This window comes from Pantherophis guttatus, chromosome 5 (assembly GCF_059756535.1).
Source record: "Pantherophis guttatus breed Tessera chromosome 5, ASM5975653v1, whole genome shotgun sequence".
Lineage (NCBI taxonomy): Eukaryota > Metazoa > Chordata > Lepidosauria > Squamata > Colubridae > Pantherophis > Pantherophis guttatus.
The window spans coordinates 86242233-86270034 of NC_142067.1; the positions used below are offsets into that span (position 1 = coordinate 86242233).

At 36.2% G+C, this 27802-nt stretch overlaps 1 protein-coding gene across 5 annotated transcripts in view; it reads left to right on the top strand.

Moving 5' to 3' along the window:
* Window positions 1-27003, top strand: part of ARHGAP6 (Rho GTPase activating protein 6) — a 292968-nt gene extending 265965 nt beyond the window's left edge. For 2 of the 5 annotated variants that reach the window (XM_034435461.3, XM_087871429.1), the window contains exons 4-13: window positions 1426-1682; window positions 7016-7211; window positions 8934-8989; window positions 10254-10404; window positions 11582-11730; window positions 12259-12438; window positions 15550-15647; window positions 19824-20029; window positions 22769-22849; window positions 23313-27003. In XM_034435461.3, coding sequence (XP_034291352.1) covers window positions 1426-1682; window positions 7016-7211; window positions 8934-8989; window positions 10254-10404; window positions 11582-11730; window positions 12259-12438; window positions 15550-15647; window positions 19824-20029; window positions 22769-22849; window positions 23313-24004 — 2066 coding nt within the window. In that variant the 3' untranslated portion in view covers window positions 24005-27003. Of the gene's footprint in view, window positions 1-1425; window positions 1683-7015; window positions 7212-8933; window positions 8990-10253; window positions 10405-11581; window positions 11731-12258; window positions 12439-15549; window positions 15648-19823; window positions 20069-22475; window positions 22486-22733; window positions 22850-23312 lie in introns of all 5 variants that reach the window. The other 3 variants (XM_034435469.3, XM_087871430.1, XM_087871431.1) reach the window with 2 other exon arrangements.
* Window positions 27004-27802: the final 799 nt, after the last annotated feature.

Sequence of the window (27802 nt, forward strand, 5' to 3'; positions counted from 1 at the left end):
TGTTTTCGCCGGCAGAAGGTTGCAGGAGGCTGTCACAGCAAAAAACGGAGCTTGGGAGCCCGTTTTCACTGGCAGAGTTCTCAGGCCACAACAGGCGCCCTTGACACAAGTGATGTTGAACTGGCCATGCCCTCCCTGGCCCCCCGACATCAAACACAACCCTGATGCGGCCCTCAATGAAATCGAGTTTGACACCCCTGCTCTAAGTTAATTGATAGCAGCTCTCCTGAAGTCCAAGACTCTATTGTTTGTTCTATTCCTTGTGCTTGCGTTATGTTGAATTTTAATATTGCATGGTCACTCTCTTCCAAGGTTCTTCAACCCATTCTATAATTTTATCTCTGTTAATGAGAATTAAGCCACGTATGGCTGACCCCCTTGTTTCTTTCTCTACCTTTCCTATAATCAATATGCTGCAAATTCTGTTATTGCTTAATTGTTTTCATGCTATTTCCCACAACAACTTTATTCTCTGGTAAAGATTAGATTCTACTGGAACATAATGAATTAGTATAATGAAATAGGAATTTTTAAAGTAAATTAAAGAGAGGAATAATGTGTTCCAGTGTAAATTTCCTTTCTACTTTGAAAAGGCATGCAAATAATACACTTGATTGTTCTAGCTATAGTAACTATGTAATTTGACAATTGCTATGAATCCTCTATTGGCTGCTTTTATTATACTTAATGACATGCTAGAATTCCATACCTCATTCCATTGCTGATTATTTCCAAGAAAAGGTGCACTGCTGTGAATAAATATTTGATTCTTCATGTATTATAACCCCCAAACCAGATATGTTCTTCTCTCGTGTTTACTTTCTTCTTGTTCTGTGTTACTATAACATATTTTTATTGTTTATGTTTAACTTGTTCCAATAATAATTCCACTAGTGATGTTAGCATGCAACTGCGTATATAGACGAGAAAATATAATCTCTTACTAATATAAAATGGATATTCCTCATTTCTTGGAAATTACAGTTTTTAAAGCATTTGTTGTTCCAGATTTTGCTGCTCTTTAAACTTTGACGTTACGCTCTTTTATAATAACATTGTAACTACATTACTTCAATATTAGTCAAAAGAAATCCTAAAGCATGGTCTAAAAATATACATTCAAAGTTATTAACCATTGAAAGAGATAATTGATATTCAGGTTTCTTGCTGTGAATTCTAAGTAGGAATTCTTTTTTTGGTTATGGCAGATGTTCACCCATGTTTTACCTGGCTTCTATTTCTTTATTTTGTTGTCTTTTTAAAAATCACTTAAAAATATTTGGAAATTCAGGACTTTTAACTAAGCAATCAATGTTAAAAGATGCTCGGAAAATATGTTAGCTGAGGATTTATTAAACCCATTTTCAAAATGTTGACTGCTACAGTTATTAGCCTTTGATACATAAGATTTTGTTTGTTTTTCAGAATTCATACCCCAGGCTTTTGGAATGCCTTTATCACAAGTAATAGCAAATGATCGGGCATACAAATTGAAGCAAGATACTCATAGAGAAGAACAGAGAGATGTTTCAGAATTTGTAACGTCACTTTTACCTTTTGGGAGTAAAAGACAGAACAAAGAACTCTCAAGCAGTAATTCATCTCTTAGTTCCACCTCGGAAACACCAAATGAATCTACTTCACCCAATACACCAGAACCAGCCCCCAGGGCACGGAGAAGAGTAAGTATCTATTCATTGCTTAGTGGTTACTGCAAGTATTGTGGGACCTTCCTTTGCTTACTGAAGCTGGAGTCTCTGAAATGTTAGTTTATACTAAAATTAAAGTCGGCCCTAATAGAAATGATAGAAATTATTATTTTAATGGTCATTGCCTTTCCCAGCTGTTCGTGGGAGAGAACAAAATGGACACAAATCTCTTGCCAGCACCTCAAGGGACATAAGGAATCTTTGGAAACTTTCCTTTTCCCCAGTCAGTTTCCACTTAATATTTCAAATTACTGAAAAAGAAACTCATCTCTCTGTTGTGGTCTCTGTCTCTGTCTCTGTCTCTGTCTCTCTCTCCCTCCCTCCATCCCTCCCTCTCTCTCTCTCTCTCTCCCCCTCCCCTTCCTCCCTCCCTCTTAAATGCACACACACACACGAACCCAGATATTTCTCCACCTCATCTCAGCCTCAAATATGTTTATAGTATAAAGGATGGTTTATGTAGTTACAAGATTAATGCTCAGTCATTTAAAAACATTGGAATCTGCCATATACTGAATCACTCCACTTACGCATCTATTATCAACAAGTAGCATTTTTCCAGAATTTGTTTAATCTGGAGTTTTTCCAATCTTGCCTTTCACTTTTTTTTCCTTTGCAATGCATACAGTATGCTTCATCAGTGAATTCATATTGCATATTAAAAATTACTTGTTCTGTTCTAAAAGAACCTAATAATGCTCATGAATTACCTGATAATCTTACCGTCTTTTGAATAAAGAGTGTTAGTGTTTTAATACTGGGAATCCATTGGCGCCTAATAATCTGAAGTCTGTATTTTTCCTCCTAGTGACTTTGTACATACGTTATTTTAAAAAGCAAAGCTTATTGCTTTAACCTACAATTTCACCTTTCATTCCACAAGAGGTAGTCCTCAATTTACAGTGGCAATTGGAATTTCCATCGCTAAAAGATGTCATAAAGCTCAACTTCAGGTGACCACATTCCTTAGCAACAGAAATCCCAGTACTCCCTGTTGCCGTTGTTAACCAAATCCTACCAGTTGTTAATTAAGGACACCCTCTTTCCAGCCCCAAACTTTAGCTCTTCCAAGGAAATGGCAGCCTCCCTTCAACTCCCCCCACCTGCCTATTCCTCCCCATCGCTGTCCTTTTGGCTACCCTGCACCCTGCCTTGCGGGGTGTCATGTATCCCCAGAACTGTGTTCTGGGGATACATGACAATTCATGAGCTTCATGGCACACTATGGCTGTGGGGCTGCAAGAAACCCTTGACCCACAGCCAAAAGTCACAACTGCCCTTGGAAAAGTCAGCCAGGCCCATAGGGCAGCATGAAACTGTAGCTGCCTCAGCCTAGTATGAAGCCACAGGCAACCCAGCCTGGCTCAGCAGTGCAGCGTGAAGTCTCAGTCACCCCAATCCAGCAGCATGGCACAAAATCATAGCCACCCACTCTCTTTCCCAGCTGATCTTCACCACCTTCTTGCTCCTATTTCTGATGAGACATGTCTGGCCAGGCCATCCACAAGGCAGCTGTTGGCCACTCAAGGCCTTCTTTCTCAGATCACATATGAAAACTGACACTCAGTAATTTAGCGACTGGGCATAAGTACCATTTATTCAGTGCTATTGTAAGTTTGGATTGTTGCTGAATGAGTGGTTGTAACTCAACTACCTGTAATACTATTTCTTTAAAATGCAGATGGTAAGAATACTTGATGCTGCTTTTGAAGACTGCAGCTAAGACATTTTTGATAGTTGATGGATGTAATAACTATAGTATTTAGCTCATGTACCTTTGGACTTATAGAGATTATGTATTTTGGAACCATATTGCCTTTAATAACATTATAGAAGAAAATATTGCTCATTTAATTACTTTTATAGATAGCAAGAGAACTGTTTCATATTATATGCTATATTTTGTACCTCAGAAATCTTTCTGAATAAAAGTAAAACTTAATAATTTCAAATATCAGCTATATACACTTTTTGAATTACTGCTCTATGATATGAAGACTAAGGAAAACTAAATACCATACAACATTTCTATTACTTTTGTTCAAATTAGCAAACATGCATAATCCATCAACTATAGTATCCTTCTGGGCAATTGCAATTATAGGCAGTGTATTGGAGGCTGAACAACCGCCCCTGTGGTTGCTCCAGAGTGGGGTGCTGTGTGGTGTTTAATATCTGCATAAAGCCATTGGGAGGGGGCTTGTTTGCAGTATCACTCTCTCTTAGAGTTTGGGAAACATAGTGATCTGGATAGTGACAGAACTATTCTCCAAGCAGGTGCATTTCGTATCGTGCCAGAAGATCCCCTCCACATGCACCTGGCTAAATTATTTGTACAGCACATCTGTAGACTGTGCAGAGCCCCACAATGCATAATCTCAGATTGAGGGGTGTAATTCACCTCAAGGTTTTAGCAGGAATTTTTAAAACTTCTAGGGACAGATCAGGTCTTAGTTCCAGTCATCATCCCCAAACTAAGGGGGTGCAAACTTGTGAAGTCGGTCCTAGAACAGTATCTTAGATGCTATATTAATTATCAACAAAATAATTGGATGGATCTCTTGCCCTTTGCTGAGGAGGCTTATAACAATTCCATGCACAGCACAATGGGTTTCACCCCGTTCAAATTAGCCACTGGTCAGGATTTTGCTTCCATGCCCAAACTGCCTCTAAATGATCCACCAATTGCCTCCCTGAAAGATTGGGTCTCCCAATTATGAAACACCTATCCTGTGGTGAGGAAATCGCTTGAGGAGGGGAGAGGCTAATAAAAAGCGAGTGAAACTTAAAGACTTGGTAGTAGGTGACTGGGTCTATCTTTCAACAAAATATTTGCAGTCCAGACAGCCATCCAAAAAACTAGGACCCAAATATGTGAGCCCATTTTTCATTAAACAAATCATAAACCCAATAATCATTGAACTAGACCTGCCAAAATTCCTTAGACAAGTCCACACTATATTCCATTGCAGCTTCCTCAAACCTGAAATCACATCACTGCTGCATCCCACAGCGCTGCAACCACCCGAACCCCCTCATGATCGAAGGCAAGCAACACTTGGAAATTAAGGACATTTTGGATTCCTATAAACATCGAGGGAAGATACAATACTTAATTGCATGGAAAATCTTTCCCCCTTTCAAAACTTAATGGGTTGACCGGTGTCACGTTAAAGCCACTAGATTTCTAAAACTATTCTACAACCAGTATCCTGATAAACTTAAGTAGCATTGTTACTATATTGCTTTGTATTTCTCTCTTTCTCTCTTCCTTTTATTTTTTGTTCTGCAGGATTATTGGGTATGTTCAGGGGGGCAGCATGTCAGGTCCATCATCACCGGCACAGGCACCTTACTGTGCCATTAGAGCAGGGGAGGGGATGGGGGTTTATTGGGTGCTATTGCTATAACTTCAAACGTGGGAAATAGGGAGGGAGGAGTGACAACAGAAGAAGACCAGATCACTAAACTGGCTTATATCAGGATCTTCAAGGCCACTTGCCCTGAGAATGGAATGTTACCAGTTTGACATCTCAGAGCTTGTCAAAACATCTTACTGGCATCACATTGGCTGGCCGGGGGAATTGGTCATGTGGGGAGTGAGTGGAAGTGAAAAGAATTAGCATTGTATTTTGTGTGGGAATACCAGATTCCACCTGACTTTACTGCAACCAGTTTCTTTCAGTAAAAGTTCCTTTACTTCAACTAAATGGAGTCACGAGTCTTATTTTCCTGAAAGAGTGAACTGGGGCAGGTTTCTGCCATCTCGGGAATCTCAGAGGCCTATATTGACAGAGGTATAAATTTGCAGACAGGTATACACATTGATACATTTCTCATCAAGCAATTAGGATTCACAGAAAAATGTGATAACTACTGCAGAATAAACAATTGAGTAAAGAGAGATAAAATGAAACTATTTGAAAGTAGAGATGCACAAGTTACTAGTATAGCTTTTAATGCACACTTTCAACAGATTATTTTAATACTTATAGTCTTTAATCTATATTTCAAACTTTGTATAAACTGTTTACATTTTTGTTATTTGCCTTAAATACTTGCTAGAAGAAATTAACTAATAATGATACTAACACCTAGTAGATGCTACTAATACAGAATTACCGTATTTTTCAGAGTATAAGACGCACTTCCCACCCCCTAAAAGAGGGTGAAAATTTTAGTGCATCTTATACACTGAATGTAGCCCCGCCCACTCGCCGGCCCCCACCCTTCAGCCTCCACGCATCTTTTCAGATGGAGAGCCTCTCAAACAGCCTCCAAAAGCTCCAAAAGTTCCGTTTGCAAAAGAGCTTCTCTTTGCAAAGGCAGCCTCTCAAACGGAGCTTTTGGAGGCTGCAAACTCAGCCTCTTAAACAAAGCTTTTGGAGGGTGAAAAAGCAAGGCGCAGAGGCCAAAATGGCAACCCGGAACAGCTGCTGCCTTGTCAGACCAGTTCCGCACTTCCTCTGCTGTACTCACTGGAGCGCCCTGCGATAATCAGCTGCATTTTTGAAGCTGTGTATCTGCCCCAACGAAGCGCATGTGAGTGTAGCGAGCGCGTGCGCTCACAATCAGAGAACCTGTTGCTAAAGTTCACCTCTGGGAACAGCTGATAGGGGGTATTCCAAGAGGCCAATCCACCCGCCAATCAGCTGCTCGTGCTGAATCAGGCTAATGTGCTGAAGCTGACCAGGCTGTTTGCTAAGGATGCTAACCAGATGAATACCAATGGATGCTGGTAGGCAGAGGCAGATTTTTTTTTTTTCTTATTTTCCTCCCCCAAAACTAAGGTGTGTCTTAGATTCTGAAAAATACGGTAACAGTAGTGGTTGGGCAAGAAGCCGTTTCTAGACAAAGTTGTGTAGAAAAGGGGATTCATTACCTTTGGAGAGATGTTACTGTTCTTTCCTCATCTTCTTAAACAAAATGTTTGCAGTTTGCCATGTTTAGTGAGCAGCAAATTTCAGGTGAAAATACAAATGTTGCTGGGTATGGCAGCAATTGCCTCTATTTTGACCGGGAATAGGAACAACATGAATGAGCTGGAGTAACTGATGAATGGGAGTGCAACAAATAACGGCAACCTCAGTTTGGACAGGCATGCAACAAGTAGCATGTAACATGACATTTGTCTTGAGCTACCTAGTGACAGCTATAATAATCAGTTGTCACTTAGAGGGGAGTTTAGAATAGATTTCTGCCCCAGTTAATACCTTTTGTTATAGGTTAATATTTTGTTTTATGATGGATTAAAGAGAGAAGTGTCTTTCGTCCATCTTTATCAAATGTATGTTTGTATATTGTAGGGTGCAATGTCAGTGGATTCTATTACTGATCTTGATGATAGTCAGTCTCGGTTACTAGAAGCTCTACAGTTATCCTTGCCTGCTGAAGCACAGAACAAGAAAGAAAAATCCAGGGACAAAAAATTAAGCCTCAATCCTATTTACAGGCAAGTTCCTCGCCTTATAGATAGCTGCTGTCAGCATTTAGAAAAACATGGTAAGTATATTTTATCTGAAATGTACACACAGCTTATAGTACAAAGATTTGATTTGGAGTTTGAAAGTAATTTGATTTTGAATTCCTAAACTAAATCAACTTTCCAAATTTGGGCGAATATAAATCAGATGTCAGCAGAAAAATGGAACTGACTCAAAGTGTTGAATTAGATTAATGAATTGAATATGTGCTTATTCAGAGAGCACTAAAAATTATATGGATTCTATTCAATTTTATGCAAGCATAATGATTCAAAATATAGCTTTTATTCCATGAAGGCTGTAAACCCAGTGAAAGGACAATAGTCCTTGACTTATGACCCTAATGGAGTCTCCCAGTTATCATGACAGCCATAAAGTGGGTCACATACTGTATGTGACTGATCAAATTTTACGACCTTTTTGTGGCAGTCATTAAGTGAACACTATGGTTGTTAAAGTGAACACAGCAGTGTAAAGCAAGACTATTGTTCACTATGAGTGTTTTTTGCTGAAAACCAAAAGTAAATGCCAGGTTTTGGCAAAAAATGTCACAAAATGTGTTCACGTGACTGCAAGATGCTGCAAATGGCAGTAAATGCAGACAGGTTACCAAGGGCTCAGCATGCAGTCACATTACCACAGGAAGAGGGCAGCTGTCAGAACTTTGGAACCAGCTTGTAAATTCTTTATAACTTCAAGTGGTGACTAGTTGCAAGTTGAGGACTATTATAGTAACAATTGAATAAAGCAATTTCTACTTCTACTGCGGAATTGGAGAATTTTTGAATATTCTGTTTTTCTGTAGCTGCTGGGAATGACAGTTTTAAAAAACAGAAAATTGTGAAGTGCCACAAATATTTTGGTAAAAATCACAGTCAACTGTTGTATGATGTAGGGATATATTGTATATTGGAAGATAGGCAAGGAAATCAAATTGTTGGCTTTACTTGGTCTAGGAATTTAGCTATAATAAGCCTTCAAACTCCTGCATGCAACTGAGATTAACATTTGAGATGGGATATTAGTAATTTTAATGTAGGTTAGCACACTGTGCTTAAATTCAAAGGAAAATCAACCATTGGTTTACTAATTTGGTCTCTAGTGCTGGAAGGGCTCTGGAAGCTACATACAGCCTGAAAACCAAGGTTAAATATTTCACACCCATGCCTATTTTCATCCTTTCTTATTCCTCTTGTAGAAAATAAGAAAAGAGCTGGTACAAAGAATATTTGTGGGTTTTTCTAACCAAGGGCTATGTGTATTTTTGAATATAGAAATACAAATTCAGGTGAATTCAGGGCTAACATCTTTTTATAAATGTATTATACAATTTTGTATAGTCACCATTGGTCTTAGGCTTCCCTCTAGTGTCACTTTTGAACAATGTACTATATATTTTTTAAAAAAGCTATAATGGTGTACAAGGAGCCTTTACTGAAGTAGATTTCACTGAACACATTTCCTTTTAAATTGTTTGCATATTTTGGATTTATGCTATCTTCTGATAGGGTAGGAATAAGAAACACAAATATTACAATAATTATATACATCATAGTGATGCAAAATAGTTTACTAATGTTCTAACTTTATTGTATATTTATATGCATTTGTGTAAAATTATTATTATTATTATTATTATTATTATTATTATTATTATTATTATTATTATTATTATTATTATTATTATTATTATTATTATTATTATTATTATTATTATTAAAATTGACATGCCATTTTACAGGTCTCCAGACTGTAGGCATATTCCGAGTTGGGAGTTCAAAAAAAAGGGTAAGACAGGTAAGTTGTTTTCATTCTTCATGAATATCATGAAACTCACTATTTTATATTTATATATTTTGGTCAGTGTCATCTTTCATTATAGTCCTACTCTAAATATGCTATAGTAATATAACCAGGAAAATACCAATATTTTTTAAAATGTGTTTTTTAGATCTGGGATCTTTCATCTATATATTTCCACTAACAATAGTATCTGTCTTTAAAATAATTTTCAAGTTTCTGGAACCTAAATGGTATAAGAAATATAAGGCATCTGAATATCAATTATGTATTATGTTAAAATTACAATCATTTTTTCCCCAAAACATTTTCTTATTTCTATATCAGTCTCAATCAATTTTCCATGCAGTATATTTAAAAGAAACAGGCTGTCCTGATAATTCTTTGAGCTAAGGTGGATTTGCTTCTGTTTCTATGAAACATTTGATTAAATTCATTTTAATATGTCACCAACAAATATTTCAGAGAGAGACATCTCTTACATTTATTTAAATGCTTTATGAAATAATGACTGCAATTTCAAGAGGAATATATTCATGTTATTAGTATTAAATATTAATACAAAATACCATTGCTATTTCTTCCTAACAAATTATTAGTTTAACCATGTAACCATGTAAACGAGAAATAGGAACCAGTTTTTAGATATTTCCTGTAACCATTATGGCCAATGACCAGGAATGTGGGTATTATAACCTACACCACTTTTTGATTTAATTTATCAGGAATAGACTAAAGTCAAAATGACTATATCAAAGAGCTGCTAAGAGCTACAGATAGATTAATAATGTGGTATAAATTAGACTAAAGCATTATTATAATTTATTATTACAGAACTGTTTTGTAATTATTACAAAGGTTTATTATGATTTATTATAAAGATAGGATTTATTCAGAGGTGAATAAGAAATATAAAACAAAAACTTGCATCCTTGTTAAGTCTAGATGATAGAATTCATCTAATATGGTATCAATTTGGAAGAATAACCTTTACTGTTATTTTCTTTTAGTAATCCAATACCACTGGAATATTGAGGTTTTGACAATTCCTAAATTCTTTGTATGCTGAAAATTTTAATTCTGAAATAAGTTCTTTTCTACAGAAAACAATATCATTACATTAATTTGTTCCATGTACAGAGAAAAATGCATATGCCAGACTTGGGAAAGGGTCTGACTACAAGCTAAAGCTATGTCTTCACGTTTTTTAAAAAACTTGTAATATAATCATGTAAACGTTTGACATGATTTCTGTTTCTAGTTACGTGAAGAGTTTGACCGTGGTGTAGATGTAGTACTGGATGAAGAACAAAGCATTCATGATGTAGCAGCTTTACTAAAGGAATTCCTTCGTGATATGCCTGACCCACTCCTGACCAGAGAGCTTTACACTCCTTTTATCAACATACTCTGTGAGCAGTCTGTCTGACTATGTCTGTCTGTCTGTCTACCTATCTGCCTATCTAAATGGTTGATAAACTGCAGCCCTTATAAATCAAAATCAATTTGTGCTTATCTTTATTTAAACTCTGGGCATGTTTCTGATTCCAATGATTCATAATTTATGAGTGGTCGCTTTGTTTATATTTTGACATGGATAAGATTTTAAGATGTCAACTTAAATTGCCTGATATGTCTCAGTGGATTGGTTTCCAAAATTAGATAGGGGATAAAAAACTAGTTAAAATTGTTCATTCTAAAAATCATCTTCATATTGTCTTGTAATAATTTAATGTATAGAATGCTAAAGAGGACTAGGCAATTCAAAATAGTCCATATGTTTTGATCTTTGGATCACATGTATTTTGGTTATGATAATATTATATATAACTCTGCTGAGTCATCACATCTCTCAAAATGTTACATATGGTAGGGTTTTGGCTTTTTTAATACAGTCATGTCCAATTTTCGGAGACTGCCCGGACAAGTACCCGCAGTTTTCTTGGCAAGGTTTTTCAGAAATGGTTTGCCATTGCCTTATTCTGAGGGCTGAGAGAAAGTGGTTGGCACAAGGTATCATCCAGCTTGCATTGTTTCTAAAGCAGGACTAGAATGCATGGTTCCCAGTTTCTAGCCTGATGGTCTTAACCAGCACTCAAAATTGATTCTTAGGTTTTTCTGTACCCCCTCAAATATAATAACTAAATGTTCTAAAACATTTAATTCTTCAGATGTTATATAGCTGTACTAATGAAATGCCTGAAAATATTAAAATGTATTTATTTTTTATTTTTATTTTATTTTATTTTGAATTTGTATACCACCCTTCTCCCTGAGGACTCAGGGCGGTGAACAAGTAAAAACATCAAGTACAAATATTAAAATACAGTTAAAATATATATATATAAATTTGGCCCCATTAATTAAAAACAATAAACAAAACACTTAAAAACACTTTAAAAATTAGGCCAGCCCGGCTTGCTGGAAAAGGAAAGTTTTAAGGGCACAGCGGAAGGCACTGAGGTCTTGGATTCTCCTTATCTCTGGAGGCGATCTCTTTATAGATTAGAACACTGAATTGCTGATAATAGTGTTACACAAAGTAGTGCAATTAATGTGTATTTTAAAAAAAATATTTTTCTTTTTTAGTAATAGACCCCCATGAACAACTAAACACTCTACAACTTCTAATTTATCTTCTACCTCCCTGCAACTGTGACACCTTACATCGACTCCTTCAGTTCTTAGCTACTGTAGCCAGCCATGCAGAAGACAGAAAAAATGAAGATAGCCAGGAAGTAAGTTTATTTCACTGATTTTTATTGTGAAATTAGCATTGCAGTTCACCTTGAAGCAAAATGGATGGCAAGCAAATCAAATAAATAAATAATAACATTTTGATCAGCAATGTGATAAGGAATAATATTAATGAACCATCTTATGAACCAAACTTTGTACTATTTCTAAACAAGCTATTATAATTTAGGTTTAAATCAGAGTATATTTGGTTTTATTAATCGTCACTTGCTTTAATAGACTTAACTATATTTGTATCATTCTCTCTTTTATTCATGCAAAAGGATTATTCCTGCATTCAGAAACTTTTAGAACTTGCAGGTTTGTTGGGAAAAGTACCACCCCTCAAATCCCACATATAACTTGGCTCCTATTGATTCCACTCGGTGGAATGCTCTTTACATATGGCACAAAGTGACTTAAAAAAGGCAGGATCCTAGTCAGGTTAGCTAAACCAAAACCACCTACACAAAGTGCTAGGAATCCATTGCTAGTTAAATAGTACAGCATTTTATTTCTTTTCTTTTTAGATCCCTGGGAACAAAATGACATCACTCAACCTAGCCACCATATTTGGACCTAATCTGTTGCACAAGCAGAAGACAACAGACAAAGAATTTACTGTTCAAAGCACAGCACGTGCTGAGGAGAGTGCTGCCATTATTGCTGTTGTACAGAAGATGATAGAAAACTATGAAATGCTCTTTATGGTAGGTGAAGATTTCCTCTCTCTTTTTGCATTTAGCAGAAGTTTTTATAGAATAATTTTTAGATTAGTCTTAACTTTTTGAAATTGGACACTACATAATAGTGTCTTTTTAACATTTTTAACATTTAAAAATATTCACTCATGAGACAATGTCTGTACAGTGAATAAATAAAATAAGACCATAATAAACAGAATTAAAAATTTGGCATGGTGAACTACTGGTAGCAAACAGATGCTGGTAAAAGAAGGCCCTTGGCTAGTTTGCCATGTGGAAACATAGCTCTTAAAATTTAAAGAAAAAGGAAAGTGCATATGAATTTATTTCTTTATACCTATTTCTTCAAAGAACTTCTGTGTTAAGGCTAATTATGTGTTTATTTCAGTAGGTTTATAGAATAATAGTTCAAAGCTGTTAGATAAGCAGGTAAATCATCAAAATATATTCAAGTTTTCTGTTTATTAAATATGTTCATGTTTTTAATAAAGATTGTATTTCTAGTGCAGGGGTCTGCAACCTTAAACACTCAAACAGCCATTTGGACCCGCTTCCCACAGAAAACAAAACACTGGGAGCCACAAAATCTGGGTGGGCGGGGACAACTCAACATCACTCACTCCCACCCAGTCACATGACACACACCCCAGCCATGCCTACCCAGGTTTTGTGGCTTCAGGTGTTTTCTTTTCTATGGGAAACAGGTATATGTATCTCTGTCCCTCCCCTCTCATCTCTCCCATTTCTCTCTTTCTCCGTCTCCCCTATCTCTTTTTCTCCTTCTCTATCTCCCTCGCCTCCCTCTCATCTCTCACTTTCTCTCTCATCTCTCTTTATCTCCCTTCCTCATCTTCTCTCTTCTCTTTTCCCCCCCTCTCTCTGTCTCCCTTTCTCTCTCTCTCTCTCTTTCTTTCTCTTTTTCTTCTTTTCTCTCTCTCCTTTCCTCCCTCCTCGGGCGCCCCCGAAGACACTTGGCAGGCAAAGTACGGGACGACCTCCCGCCCCCCATCACCAAGGCAGCGTTGGCTGAATCCTTGCAAAACTGGGCAAATGCGGAGAGAGGAGAGCAGACAGAGCTGAATTGAGCCAAATCTGTCTCTCTCTGTCTGTCTCTCTCGCTGCCTGACTGCAGCAGGAAACAGCGGGCAGCTGCTTTCGGTTTTGTTGATGCTGGACACCCTCTGCCGAGAGAGAGGGGGGGGAGAGGGAGAGAGAGAGTTGCCAGGGGTGAGTGGGCAGGGAATGGGCTTCAGGAGGAGGAGGGGACCCAGTCTCTCCCATTGTGAAGCATGCTTTCACTGTGCTGCGCAAGGCACTGCGAGAGCAGCAGGCAGGTCATGGAGGGGATATTGGGTCTTCCCCTCACCCCACTCCAAAAGGAAAGCCAGTTAGGCTTCTCTGAAGCCTTCCTGTCCCTGCTCCCTTCCCCCTACCCCTCCATCCCACTTTGGGACAGAGGAGCGCGCACTGAAAACGCATGTTGGGGTGACCCTCTGGTGCTCAGCCTGCAACTCTCCGCCCTCCTCCAGGCCCAGCTTGCTGAGGAGGGGGGGAAGCAGCCCTAATGCTTCCACTACCCACCCCTCACAATCCCAGCCATCGCTTCCCAGCTTCCTCAAAGGTGCAGCAAATTTCAAAGGTGGCAGCTCGCGTTGGAGGTGCCAAACAGCGGGACAGCTGAGAGAGCCGGACCAGGCCTCTCCACCGTCCGACTCACCAATGGGGGTGCTTCTGCCGGACAGCTACCCCCCACTGGGCTTTTGTGCTCGGCAGTCAGCCAATGAGGGGAGCGCTTCCCCACGCTGCCCCCTTCTTTCTCTTGGCCCTGCCGACAAGCGAGGAGGAAGGCCAAGTTTGGGGGATGGCCCCCACCCAGCAAAATCTGCCCCTGCCGTTATCTCCCAGCCCTCTTTGCTGGCGGCAACAGCAAATATACCAGGCGAAATCCTGTTGCCGCACAAAGGCAAGACAGGGCAGCAGCTCTTTTATCCCTCTGCCGCAACAGGGCCACAGGGAGCTGCAGCAGAGGGGTGAAAGAGCTGCATGTGGCTCTAGAGATGCAAGTTGCTGACACCCGTTCTAGTGTAATGGTATTTCCCCGTTATTAAAATTTACCGGTAGATTGCATAAGATAGCACATGTATAAATACTATACCTGCTGTATCAGAACATGACTCAATAATTCCCATAATCCTCTCAGGAATATTTTGCATAGTCATCTATCTATCTATCTATCTATCTATCTATCTATCTATCTATCTATCTATCTATCTATCTATCTATCTATCTCTACCTACCTACCTACCTACCTACCTACCTACCTACCTACCTACCTACCTACCTACCTACGATCTATTATCTATCTATCACATTTTTCCACTGGCCATCTCCTTCAAACGGATTCTGGGCGGTGTACAATAAAACATTAAAATAAATAAACAGTATTTAAAAATTAAAAGTTTATAATTAAAATTTTGGAAAGTGGCAAAAATAATTAAAGGCTGTTAAAAAGAATAGAGTTCTCTCTCTCTCCCTCTCCCTCCCTAGGACGAATACAATATAATTTCAATTTTCTTAAGATTTAAAAACTTGTGGATACTTTCAAAGACAGAAAATGGTTTTGAATTATGTTAATATTTGTAAGAATATAGTATTTTATTAATGAGGATATGTACAGGTGACTATGTTTCATGTATTTGTTTATCATTTGTGTATATATTTACCTTATACATGGGGAAAGGAATTAATTAGTCTGGCCATTTCATTTATAATAGATTCATTCTCTTATCTTTTTCTCACTTCATTTTTAACTTGAAATCTAAAAAGAATTGCATCAAATTTGTTTGCCTATTTCATATAGTAATTACCAGATAAATAATCTTGTAGCTCTTCGAAAGGCAAGCTAAGTGGCTTGTTGGATTATAAAATATTTATTTTATAAATAAAATATGATAAGTGATTAAAGATAATGGAAAGTATATTTTAAAAAAGGTGAAGTGTTTTGTATGTTATTTAACTGGACCAGATTATATTAGATTTGTGATTATATTAATTCATATTTTAAAATAGAGGTGTATAATTTTGCTATTTGCTTTTTGATGTTTCATTAATGTATAGGTCCCAGCAGACCTTCAAAACGAAGTTCTAATTAGTCTGCTTGAGACTGATCCAGATGTTGTAGACTATTTGCTGAGAAGGAAAGCTTCCCAGTTATCGTGAGTAATTTGTTAATTTTCTTTTATTTGCCTCCATTGGGGAAATGTTTATCATAATTTACCATATTTTATCATAGTAGTCCAAAGTCTTATTTCAAAACCCCTGGCATATTTTTTTAAATAGCAACTATGAATAATGTTAACCATTATGAAGTTAAATTACTGTATTTTTCAGAGTATAAGACGCACCTACCTTTTTTGTTTGGTTTGGTTTTTATAAAAAGTTTTTTTAATTTTTTAGACAAACACACATACAAACATACAATGTATTTTCTTTGAACAGAGTATTTGGCCAGTTCACAAATTTAAACAGTGTTTAGTCATTTCAATTAAATTTACAATTTCTATATTTCCTTTTTGCCATATTTATTCCTCATCTATTTTTGAAAAAAACCAATATTACTCTTCAGCCTCATTTCTAATCTTAATCAAATTAAATTTTTCCTTTCTATTCTATATTTTACCCCTTTCCATTGTCATCTATTTTTATATCCATCCTCACATTGATTAATTATGTAATATTACAATTGTTTAATACAAATTCAACATTTTAATATAAATCAATTAGTTATATAACTATCTTTTTTTTGTACATTAATACAATATGAACATGAATATTCCAATTATTTCCATGCAATCCAATTTCTTACAAATCAATTAATTATATTTACCAATAATAATAAACCAAATAATTTTCCCAGTATATTCCTCCAAACCACAATTTAACCATTTCTGCTTTCAACACAATATACAATTAATAGTATCTCAATTATTACAATTCCCTAGTTAAATAGAGCTTTTCTCTTATGTTACTCATTTTCACATCTTAAACTCTCCCAATAACCCAAATAGTTTTGCCCATATAATTCTCCAAATCACAACTTAATCATTTCTACTTTCATTACAATATATAATTAAAAATATTTCAATCGTTACAATTTTCCTAATTAAATTTAAAAATGTTCTAGCTGTTATCCAAGCTACATCTTAATCCTTTTTACTTTCACCACCATATACCATTAAAGGTATTTCAATTGTTACAGTTTATACTTATTCATATTTCTAAAAAAAATTAAAAAAAGAAAAACCATTGTCTAGATTTCAAAAATACAAAGACAAATATTCCAATTATTATTCATTTCATTTTTACAATCATGATTTCCCATTTATTTCTTACTACTATTCATATTTCAATTCTAAATATGTATAACATCTTTCTCTTTCATTTCTTTTTCTTTTTCTCCCTTCCCATTTTTATTTTTGCCTTTTTCTTTCTCCTTTTTTTCTTTTGTGTTTTAAAATCTTGAACTCTCCTCTTTTGCCCTAAATTTCCCATTGTTTGCACCTACCTTTTTTGGTAAGGAAAAAGAAGAAAAAATATCTCCCTCTGCCTCTGAGCAATTTTGCCTCTTACAGCAAACAGCCTGCTTTACTTTCATTTTCGTTTTCAGCATAGCTTGATTAGCACAAGGGGAAAAAAATCTGCTCCAGCAATTTACCTCTTTGCAGCAAGCAGCAGAACTCTGCGCAAAACAGCTGAGAGCAAATCAGCTGAGAGTCAGGAGGCCAATCCAATCAACTTGTGCTAATTAGGTTGTGCTGAAGCTGAAAGGAGCTGTTTTTTCTTGCTGTTTGCTTGCAAGGAGGTAACTGTTGCGAGGCAGGGGCCAGTGGGTGGGCAGGGCTACATTCGGTATATAAGACGCACCTAAATTTTCACCCCCTTTTAGGGGGGAAAAGGGTGCGTCTTATACTCTGAAAAATATGGCATCTACCTTTTTTATAAAATGCTAGTAATTAAAACTTTTATAATTAATACCTTTAGAACAATCCTTTAATGATTTTTATATGAATATCTTAATTTCCAAGCCTGTTTTAATAAAATTAACTTTAGTTAAATGTCCAAGATTGTCCAAAGCTTTTTGTGCTCCATCTGCGTTAAAACCTGGGTTCATACATCATGGCAAAGGTGTCTGCAGTTAGAACTTTCTGGGCTGATGGTACATCTAAGATTTACATTGTAATAGAATTTTAAATAAACTATTAAATAGAAGGTTAGCATGTTGCTAAGAATTGAACTCCAGCATTTATTTCTAAAAATGGTTCTGGGTCCCACAAAGAGCAAAGAAGCATTTTACGTAGTCACTAAAAATGATAGCCAGACTGCAGCAGAGTGCTATGTTGGGATGTGTGCCTATCTGTCTAGAAAAGCAACCAACTCAAACTGAGACAGTAGACTATGTCCTGGAAAGCTGTGTGAAGTGACACCTTAACAGTGTGACTTTCAGTCAATGTTTTGTATTTGGTACTGTCCATGATAATATGCCATTTGTGAAAATGCTTCTAAATGTTTTTACAATTCAAAATGAACCCAACACTTGGGAATCTCTGTTAATGAACTTAAGCTCCATTCTTCTACCTTTTATAACTATGATATAGCTATGAGGGCATAGAAATCCAGTGGGTGAGATCTTTTCTCTTTCTCAAAAATATCTCTTAAAAGTTTATTCCTATTCAAGCCTAAAATATCTGCTCATATTGCTTAGTTTAAGAATGTTTAATAATAGAACTGCTCAAATCTATATAGAGCCTCACCAAACAAGAGAAATCAATTAGATAATAGGACTTTGGTGTCTTATTCTAGCAAATGATAATTGACAGATATAGCCATCTGATATTGGGAATAGTGTCCTTATTTTCTATGTTCAACTTTGCCTTAGTACGAAAAAATATGTGCACCATGGCTGCTTTGTATGCTTATTATTTTATTCTACTTTGGAAATGAAAGATGACATGTTACTTCTTTAAGCCCTGATCCCTTATTTATTCTTAAGTCATCATTTAAATCTCCTGAGAAGAAATATATCTTTTCAACATTTTCCAATAAATCATTGGAAACCATTTATTTTAATTCACAGTTGATAGAACAGTAATTGTGCTGCTTGAAAATGACAGAATTGTCACTTTAGTTTTGTTCTCCTCTTAGATGCCTAATTAATATTGAAGTGCCCAGGAATCATTTTTATATGTTTTGATACTAGCATGTTTCCAGCTGTAACTGCGAAGTCATGGGAAAGAATTTGTCTAAAAGATTAGAGGGACAATTTATTCATCATGAAAAGAAAATGACACTCATAGGACACATCCTTTTTTCTGTGTCAATCTGGAGAGACGACTACATATTCACTGGACTATTTTTCCTGATAAGCTGGAACCAAAAAAATGAGATACACATGTCTTGGGACCATCTTAATATTCTTGATAATGGATTTCAAATCTTGACATGAAAAACTATAATTCTGCAATGAGAAGTAAGCACATGTCCACCAGTAATTGGTCACATAGCAAACTTCAGTTGCTACATGTAAAATGGGCATAGTGTCTTTCTACGTAAACATTTCTCTTGATCAAAACACTTTCTTGAATCTACTTTTGCTAATAATTTCACCACTTCACTGTTTTTCCTTTTAACTGGAAGATTATCTGCTCAGTCACAATGAAACAGTACAACATTATATAACACTGCTTGCTACTAACAGTACAATGCTGATAGCCTACTTCTAGAGTCTTCTTATCGTTTCTAATATGACTGGATTTGTCAGGAATTCATCGCTAACTCCATACTAATCTAAAATTAAACCATCATTTGAAAATGAGACCAAGGTTCTTGCTGTGAAGGATCTCTTGTTAAATCCTAAATAGAGCATGGAGTGGCCAGTTTAAATTCTCAATCAGGGAATATTTCTGAGAAAAAACTATAATGTTCAACATTTACTCAAGGTAAGGTATAATTTGAAAGCTTTTATGAAGTTTTATTTTATTAAAAGCAGTATTTAAATGGACTGTCCTTTGTTCTATGGTTATTGTTTGTTGCAGTTACCTTTTTTCATTCTATTTGCTCAATTCATTATATTGTACTCAATAATGTACAAAACATTCCAATGTTATATTCAGACTTGCAGTATGTTCTTAAAGCTTTCTTTTTTTAATTAGAATCTTGGATATCATTGTCTTGGATATAATATAACAGTAATTTCACCTATATTGCGTTGAATCCCATCCTATAATTGTTTGCTATTAAGGCAGTTATCTTCTGAAATTTTTAGTTTGTTCAGATATACTGTACTTTACATGGACTAAGTTTTATTAACTCCTGTTTATGTTTCGTTTTATCAGAAGCCCTGAAATGCTTCAGTCTGAAAGATCATTCTCCATAGAAGGTAGACATTCATCCATAGACTCAAACCGAACCTCAAGTGGCGATATATCACCATATGACAACAACTCTCCAGTGCTGTCTGAAAGATCTGTTTTGGCAATGCAAGAAGATATGTCCCTTACTTCTGATAAGTTACATAAAGTACCAGAACAGAGCACATTAGGTAGCAATTTTCAGCCAAAATCAAAAGAGAATTCCTTTGGTTTGATCAGCATATACCATAACTATAAGCATTCATTGGTTCTAATATCATTGTGAATAATCTTTTATAGTAAAATTATTTTTATTGTAAATATTGTTTTTCTTAGTGAATTGATTTCCTTAACAGAATAGAGTCAGACTGTTAAGGTTGGACAGATATAGTTTATCAATTTAAATTGCAATTCCTAACAGCGAATTTCTGATTTTAATTTAAAGATTGTCTGAGAAAATATTTTTTGAAAATGTTTGATAAGATTTTATTAATATCCAAACAATATCTGCATTCAGGTGAAAAGACTCTTTATACAGAATTCAGTAATTCAGAAGTGCAGAGTTTGTATATCAATTCAGATGTACAAAGTCAACTCACCTGTGAATACAAAATTCATTCCATGGATTGTTAAACTAGAATTATAATGACATACTGTAATTATGTCTGTGATTAAGTCATAGTTTTAGTGTTCTACTATATGAACATCTCAATATTTAACCTGCATAATATCAGTGCAGAAATTCAAAACATTTTAAAAAATGAAATCAGTTCTAATTCTTTGCAAATAATTTGAATTATAAGTATTGTACTATCTTGAATTTTATCTTTGAATTTTTGAAAATCACATCTTTTATTTTCCAATTGAGGAATGTTTGGGCCAGAAACAATCACAGGATGAAAAATTTTGTGAACCTAAAGAAAATTATTTTGCTTAAAAGGGGGTCCCAATATTTCATGCTCCTTTTTCATCTGAGAGTTTTAATGAGTCATTCACATGGGGATCTAGTGCCCACATTGTAAATAAATCCACTGAGGTAGCAAAAGCTCTTGACATTAAACTAAAACATTGTTTAGATCCTAGCTGTTGTTTCTGTTCTTAGGTTATCACCCATTAAGATTTTAGCTTGATATCAAAAGCTTTGGCTACCTCTGGCTGCCTTGTCTTCTTGTGGTGAAAGTAAATTGCAATTTTATTATATGCTGATAATAATAGTGTTTCTGTCACAAATGTCAGTTGGACTGAAATGAGGGCTGCATGTCCTAACCATTAATTGTTCTCAGGAAGTACTTGAAATTAGATATACTAAAACTAAGGTCTTCTTTTTAGCAAAATAACCCAGGATCCCTAACCTGATTAATCAAAATCTTTAAACATCTACCCAACCCACTAGAGCAGGGAGGCAAGGAATGTTGCAGGTCCCATTCCCTAAAGAGATACATCTGTTGGGACCCAGAAGAAGAGCCTTCTCCGTGGTGGCTCCCTCTGTCTGGAACATCATTCCGCCTCTCCCGCCCCCGAGAGATTAGACTGGTCCCTTCTCTAACACTCTTTTGGAAGGCCCTGAAGAAGTGGTTCTGTCAGCGGGCCTGGGGAACTCAGAGCAGGATGGAGCCCATTAAATGACTAGTGTGAATGTATGTTGTCGCCAGGGTGTGGAGGTTGTTATTTTATTATTTTTCTTTTTATTATTTTTCTTTGTTTTATATGGTGCTTTTGTGTCCTTGTAAACCACCTTGAGTCACCATTGTGAGTAGGCAGCAACATAAATTTTCTAAATAAATACATCAACCAACCAACCAACCACATAGACAATTAAAAGAGCTACAAAGGAGACAAAATTACTAGAACACAGTAGCCTACACCCAAAGAAGCAGGGATTAGCATCAGACAACAAGCAAAAAACAATACCATAATCAAGGAATTACCATGGAGAAAGCTACACTCTGATTAATACTGATGATGTTACCTAGTTGGATAAAGAAACAACTGCAAGCAAACAACAAACTCAGAGCACCAAGGACTCCCCATTTGTATTGATGCCCAGCTAAATTTGTTGGGGTTTTTTTCCCTAGAGAGTCTAGGCAGATAATTATAAATTAATGAAGAAAAGGACAGCCCTGAAAAAAAGTACAAAATTGTGGACTCATAAGAGCAGCCAACCTGATAAAGAGATAGGGTTGAACGTTTCCTGCATTCAAATGGTTTGATTTGAAATGATTTGAAAACTCATTTGGAACAGTCCGACTTAATCAAAGTAGTCAGTCCCCATTTTTTTAGGTTACCAATTTCTTTATTCTATTCAATTGTGTCCAGTGCTATGTACTCCAAAGAGTACCAAAATCAGAACAGCTGTCCTCAAGGGGAAATATTTAAAATTCCTTAGGACTTAACTTTGTGTCTTTGTGAAAAAGGAGATATTGAGTGCATATGTCATGGCCTTTTACATTGCACCTTCTATAAGGAAACAAGGGATCCCTTTTATCCCTCAGATAGGTCTGATTTATGTTTTTATTTTGCTACATTTGAAATAATTATTTTAACTATTTTGCTAACTGACAGAATTCTGGTAGGTGACTGTAACAAAGAATACTACCAATACCAGAGAATATATGTAAATTAGGATTGAACTGTTAGGCTCTTGGTTGTTCTCTCAGTTTGATAGTTTCTATTGGGTGTCGTTTCTTTCTTGATAATTCTTTAAAAATACACTTATTAAGGAAGATATCCTCCCACACCAAGACTAGAAGTACAAGATGCTTCAGTCCCCTATATACTGATGATGTTACCTAGCATAGTACAGCTGCAGAAAAACAGCTAATTTCAGAGAACACTGAGAGCCCAAAGATTTTCACTACTGCTACTTCTTTCTAATATATATCTGTTAAATGTTAGGATCACCTACATTCATATTCCTTCTAATCTTATAGATGTGTCAGACGACTATTTCAGCATCTGGGGCACCTGGCATTCAACTCTAAAAAGTGGTTCCAAAGGGCTGGGAATGACAGGTATACATATTGTTTCTGTTTCTATGCATCAAATAATTATCTGATTTGACTATTCATACATTAGTGCTATTTCATTATAGTATTGTGCTAGAAGAGGACTACTAACTCTCTTTCTCCAAAAGCTATCGATTTTATAAAGCATATGGTTCAGTAAACTATAGTTTACAAAACTTTACACCACATTAAACATTTTTTGTTTTGAGTGTCACAGGAGTTTCCACAACAATTTTTTTGCAAACTTTCAGATATTACGATATTCAATTCAAGGCACAACTATCTGTAGAATATTTTGCAATATAGAGCAGGACTAAATGAAAATGTGTCTGCATATGTGAGTAATCAATAGTAATTCTAGATATCACTCCCAAGCCTGATGTAAGATCCCAATGCCCATGTCATTGTAGATTATCTCAAAAACAATGTTGATTTGCTTTATTATTGATCATTCTCTGTGGTTTTTTAGGGTCATATGGAGACATCTATGAGAGCAGCTCCTTGCGGCCAGGGCAGTGTTCCCTTTCTCAAGGGAGCCTATCATTGTCTTCTCAGTGGCAAGAAAACAATACAGAGCTAGACAATGAAAAACAAGTCATCCGGAGGAGTCAGACAACAACTGCCCTTCCTGGTTGCCATTCGCATCCCCCTCTGTCTCAAGTGTACAGCACCCCACAGATTGAAGTAGGTAGAAAGAATTCCAGCCAGTCCAATTCACCTGTAAGATATACAGAGAACTTGATGGAGCATGACTCAGATGCAACTTGTCCACATGCTACATTTAAGCCATCATCTCTAAGGCAAGCTGAAGTAATTCGAAAAGACAGACCACCACCTCCTTACCCTGAAACAGCAAAACAAAGCAGCTTATCATCCCTCCAGCCAGCAGTGTCTTCTACAGGGTATCCATTGTGGAAGCTTCAGAAGACAGACTTGTCTGGGGCCCAGGGAATGAGGATCATGACTCAGGTGCCTGAACAACCTATCCAGCATGAGGAGCAACAGAACCAAAATGAAAGAAAGTACTCCTTTCCAGACAGTGAGCAGAACAGTAAAAATTTGTCAGAGACAGACTGGCACGGGTGGCAAAGCGATCGATGGCAAATTTGGGAGATTTTATCACCTGATAATCCAGATGCACTCCCTGAAACTTTAGTATGAGTGAAGAAATCAGCAGGTCTTTTCCAAGTAGGGAAAACGGTGGACTGGATTTATACTGAATTATTTTTTAAAGATACGTTTACTTTATGGAGTATTTTAAAATTAAATTTATTAAAAGAATTTTTATAGCCGTGTAAAATTTAGGGACACGTTTTTGGGATTTTGTAGAAGGAAATGTGAGGTGGCAATTTCAGTCCAAACTACTCTGTAAAATATAAGCTATGTACACAATAAAAATGACCCTCTTGGTGTTGCTAAGATACATTTATGTATCTGCAGCTCAAATGACTGTATATTATGCAGATGTTTTGTGTACAATAGCATTGTGTTTATATGCAAAAAATAATCTTGAATGCTTTTTTGAAATTATATTTTAATCATGCACTACTATTAATATACAATATATTGATATCGTTGGAAATGCACAAACTGGTTTCTGTGCTTTTAAGTAATCTGTGAAAGACATATATTTTCACTGACAAATAAGGTGGAATGAGAACATTAAAAGCCATATATTTTATAATAAGGAAGTTAAAGAATATCTAATATACTATTTGCTTGCAAGGAAAAATTAATGAACATATATTTTTATTCTTTTAGATAGCAATTCCAATCACCTCTTCATAATTATGTCCATGTCTACACCATATACAAAGATTCTTCTACCCATTCCACATTAGGCTTATAAAAATTTGGCATGGGTGAGGAAGTACAGGAGAGGGTGTTTATTAAGTTATGTTAAGACTACGTGACAGACCCTTTGGAATTTTCAATATTTCTGGATAAATATGAACTAAAATGTGATCTGCTTTCACAAGTCCTAAAACTAGATAAAAAGAACCCAATTAAATAAATGACCCCAAAACCCTAACCTTTATATATTTATTAAGGAAAATTATTCAAAGCTATATATTTGTGTATTGTAAAACTAAGTGAACTTTTGTGTTTCAGTAAATTGGGTGCCCCTGTTGGAGAACAAAAACAGCAACTAAATGTTTCCAATAACTGTTGATCCTGCATTGGCTTGGAGGAATTCTAGCTCATTCCTCCTTAGAGAATACCTTTAGCTCAAGGATGGTAAGCTTCTTTGCATAAATAGTCCAGTCAGGTTCTTCCACAACCCTTCCATAGAATTACAGTCAGGAATTTGACTTAGCCATTCCAATCTTTAACTTTCTTTTTTAACCATTCTTTGTTTCTACAACTTGAGTATTTGTGGTCATTATCTTGCTGCATGACCCATTGTTTCTGAGCTTCAGTTCATGGACAATATCCTCCTATTTTCCTGAAGAATTTGCTGATACAATTCAGAATTCCATCAGTGATGGTACACTATCTTGGTCCATAAGGTACAAAGGAGGCTCAAATCATGATACTGCCACTATTATGATTTACAGATAAGTTTCTTACATTATAACAATAATAATAGTATTTGCCAAACATAATGCTTTTCAATCAAGCCCAAAAGTTCTATTTTGGTCTCACCATTCCATAAAACATTCTTTCAATAGACTTCTGGCTTATCTACCCTGTTTCCCCCAAAATAAGACATCCCCTGATAATAAGCCCAATCGGGCTTTTGAGCGCATGGCAATAAGGCCAAGCGCTTATTTCATGGTTCAAAAAAATATAAGACGGGGTCTTATTTTCGGGGAAACACGGTATGTGTCTTTTGCAAATTTTAGATAGCAATAGCACTTAGATCAGGAGTGTCAAACTCAAGGCCTGCAGGCCAGATCTGGTCTGCGGGATGCTTAGATCTGGCCCATGGGGCCACCCTGGAAACAGCGAAGGACCAGCTTGCGGTGCCTCTGCCAGCAAAAACAGAGCTTGGGAGGGCCACGCACAGCCTGCCTGGGCTCCATTTTCAGCTACAACAGCCTCCTGCAGCCCTCTGCCAGCAAAAATGGAGGTCAGATAGGCCGACCTCCGTTTTCGCTGGCAGAGGGCTGCAGGAGCCATCACGGTTGAAAACAGTAATGTTGAGTTGGTCACGCTCACCCTGGCCATACCCACGCCCCCCGAAGTCAAACACAACCCTGATGCGGCCCTCAATGAAATCGAATTTGACACCTCTGACCTATATATTGCTTCTCAGCCCTCTCTAAGTGGTTTATAGAGTCAGCATATTGCCCCCAACAATTTGGATCCTCATCTTACCAACCTCAGAAGGATGGAAGGCTGAATCAACCTTCAGCTGGTGAGAATCGAACTGCCAAACTGCAGTCAGCCAGCAGTCAGCAGAAGGAGCCTGCAGTACTGCATTTTAACCACTGCACTACCATGGCTCGATGAGATGAGCAGCAATGTCAGCTTTGTTTTTTATATCTCTCCCTTGTATGAGTAATGATAACTTACCCATAACTTCTACATACCCATAATCGTGTACTGTAAATAAGGAAGGACCTCCCACACTCACACTTGATTATCATCCCATGGATTGAAACACCTGGTTCTTAATTTCCCCATCAAATGAACATATAATTCTAAAGGTTCATATACATATTTTGAATCATTCTCCAATAAACAAATGAACAAGTATAATACTTTGACTCATTCATTTAATTGTGTTCTTTTACCTACAGTAGTTTTAGGATTTGGAAAATGTTTTAGGACATATCTATGCAGAAATATTAAAAATTCAGAAGAGTTCACAAACTTTTAAGCACCACTGTACTGTATGTTTTTATATGTATTCATTGGACCTGGCATTCTGGCAATTAACTAAAATATTTTCCTTTTTAAACCAACACAGTTTTCAGTATTCACAATTCCTAAAATATTGACAAAATTCCACAAGATGATTCCAGTGCAATGTTGTATTTGTTAAATGTTAATATTCTGTGGTTTTAAAAGTTTTATTATCATTCAGCATGGGAAAGGTCCACCTATTACATTCTTTTATTATAAAAATGCTTTCCTTAAATTTCAGTGGAATTTTATCTAGTGGTGTCTTTTAACTTATATCTTGTGCAATAGAATAAAAGTCTTGCAGAAAACTTTGTTTCTATTTATTGAGTAAACATTTTGTGCATATAATCCATGAAAAGTAAGCACTGTAAACAGTAGCACATAATTGCTATTTGAAGGGTTGAAGTAATTGAAAGTTTTCACTTAAGGGACCATTTCATTGGAAACTCCATGTGTAGGTGTTTCCATGTGAAGAGCAGAATAGAGAACTGGCATGCTTCTTTCTATTTACTAAATGGGCATGAACTGATCTCTTTGGGCTCTTGCTTTCTGTTTCCAAAACAATAAAGTTATAAATAAACTAAAGTTATAGAATAATTACATGCATCCATAATGCATCATCACACCTCAAAAATTTGCAGCATCAAATAAGTAATTAGGAATTCTGTTTCAAGCCTCATCCAGCCAAGTGAGATCTGTATCCTTGTAAGCACAATTAGTTCTATTTTACAATTCCATACCAGCAATGGAAATAGGCATGCTGTGAATGGGTGTAATTAAACTCTTCAGAGATAAGGTTGGGAATTACCTATTTTGTGAAGTGCAGATTTGCAGCTATATCAATGTGACTGAAATGTGTCCAGTCAACAAATTCCAAGGTGTTATTTCACATGCCCAGATGTGCCTGCAATTCTTTATTAAAACTAGAAAGAGGCCTGAGTTTATTAGAAACCTGACATTTGAGATCACAGTAGTCTTTTGGAAAATCCTTTAGATTATTTGGCTCATATAATAACTTTATGCCATTATGGTCAATTGAAATAGAATCCAATTTAAGATTCTGAACTTTCCATACAATATCTTGTCTTGGATATAAAATAGCTCAGT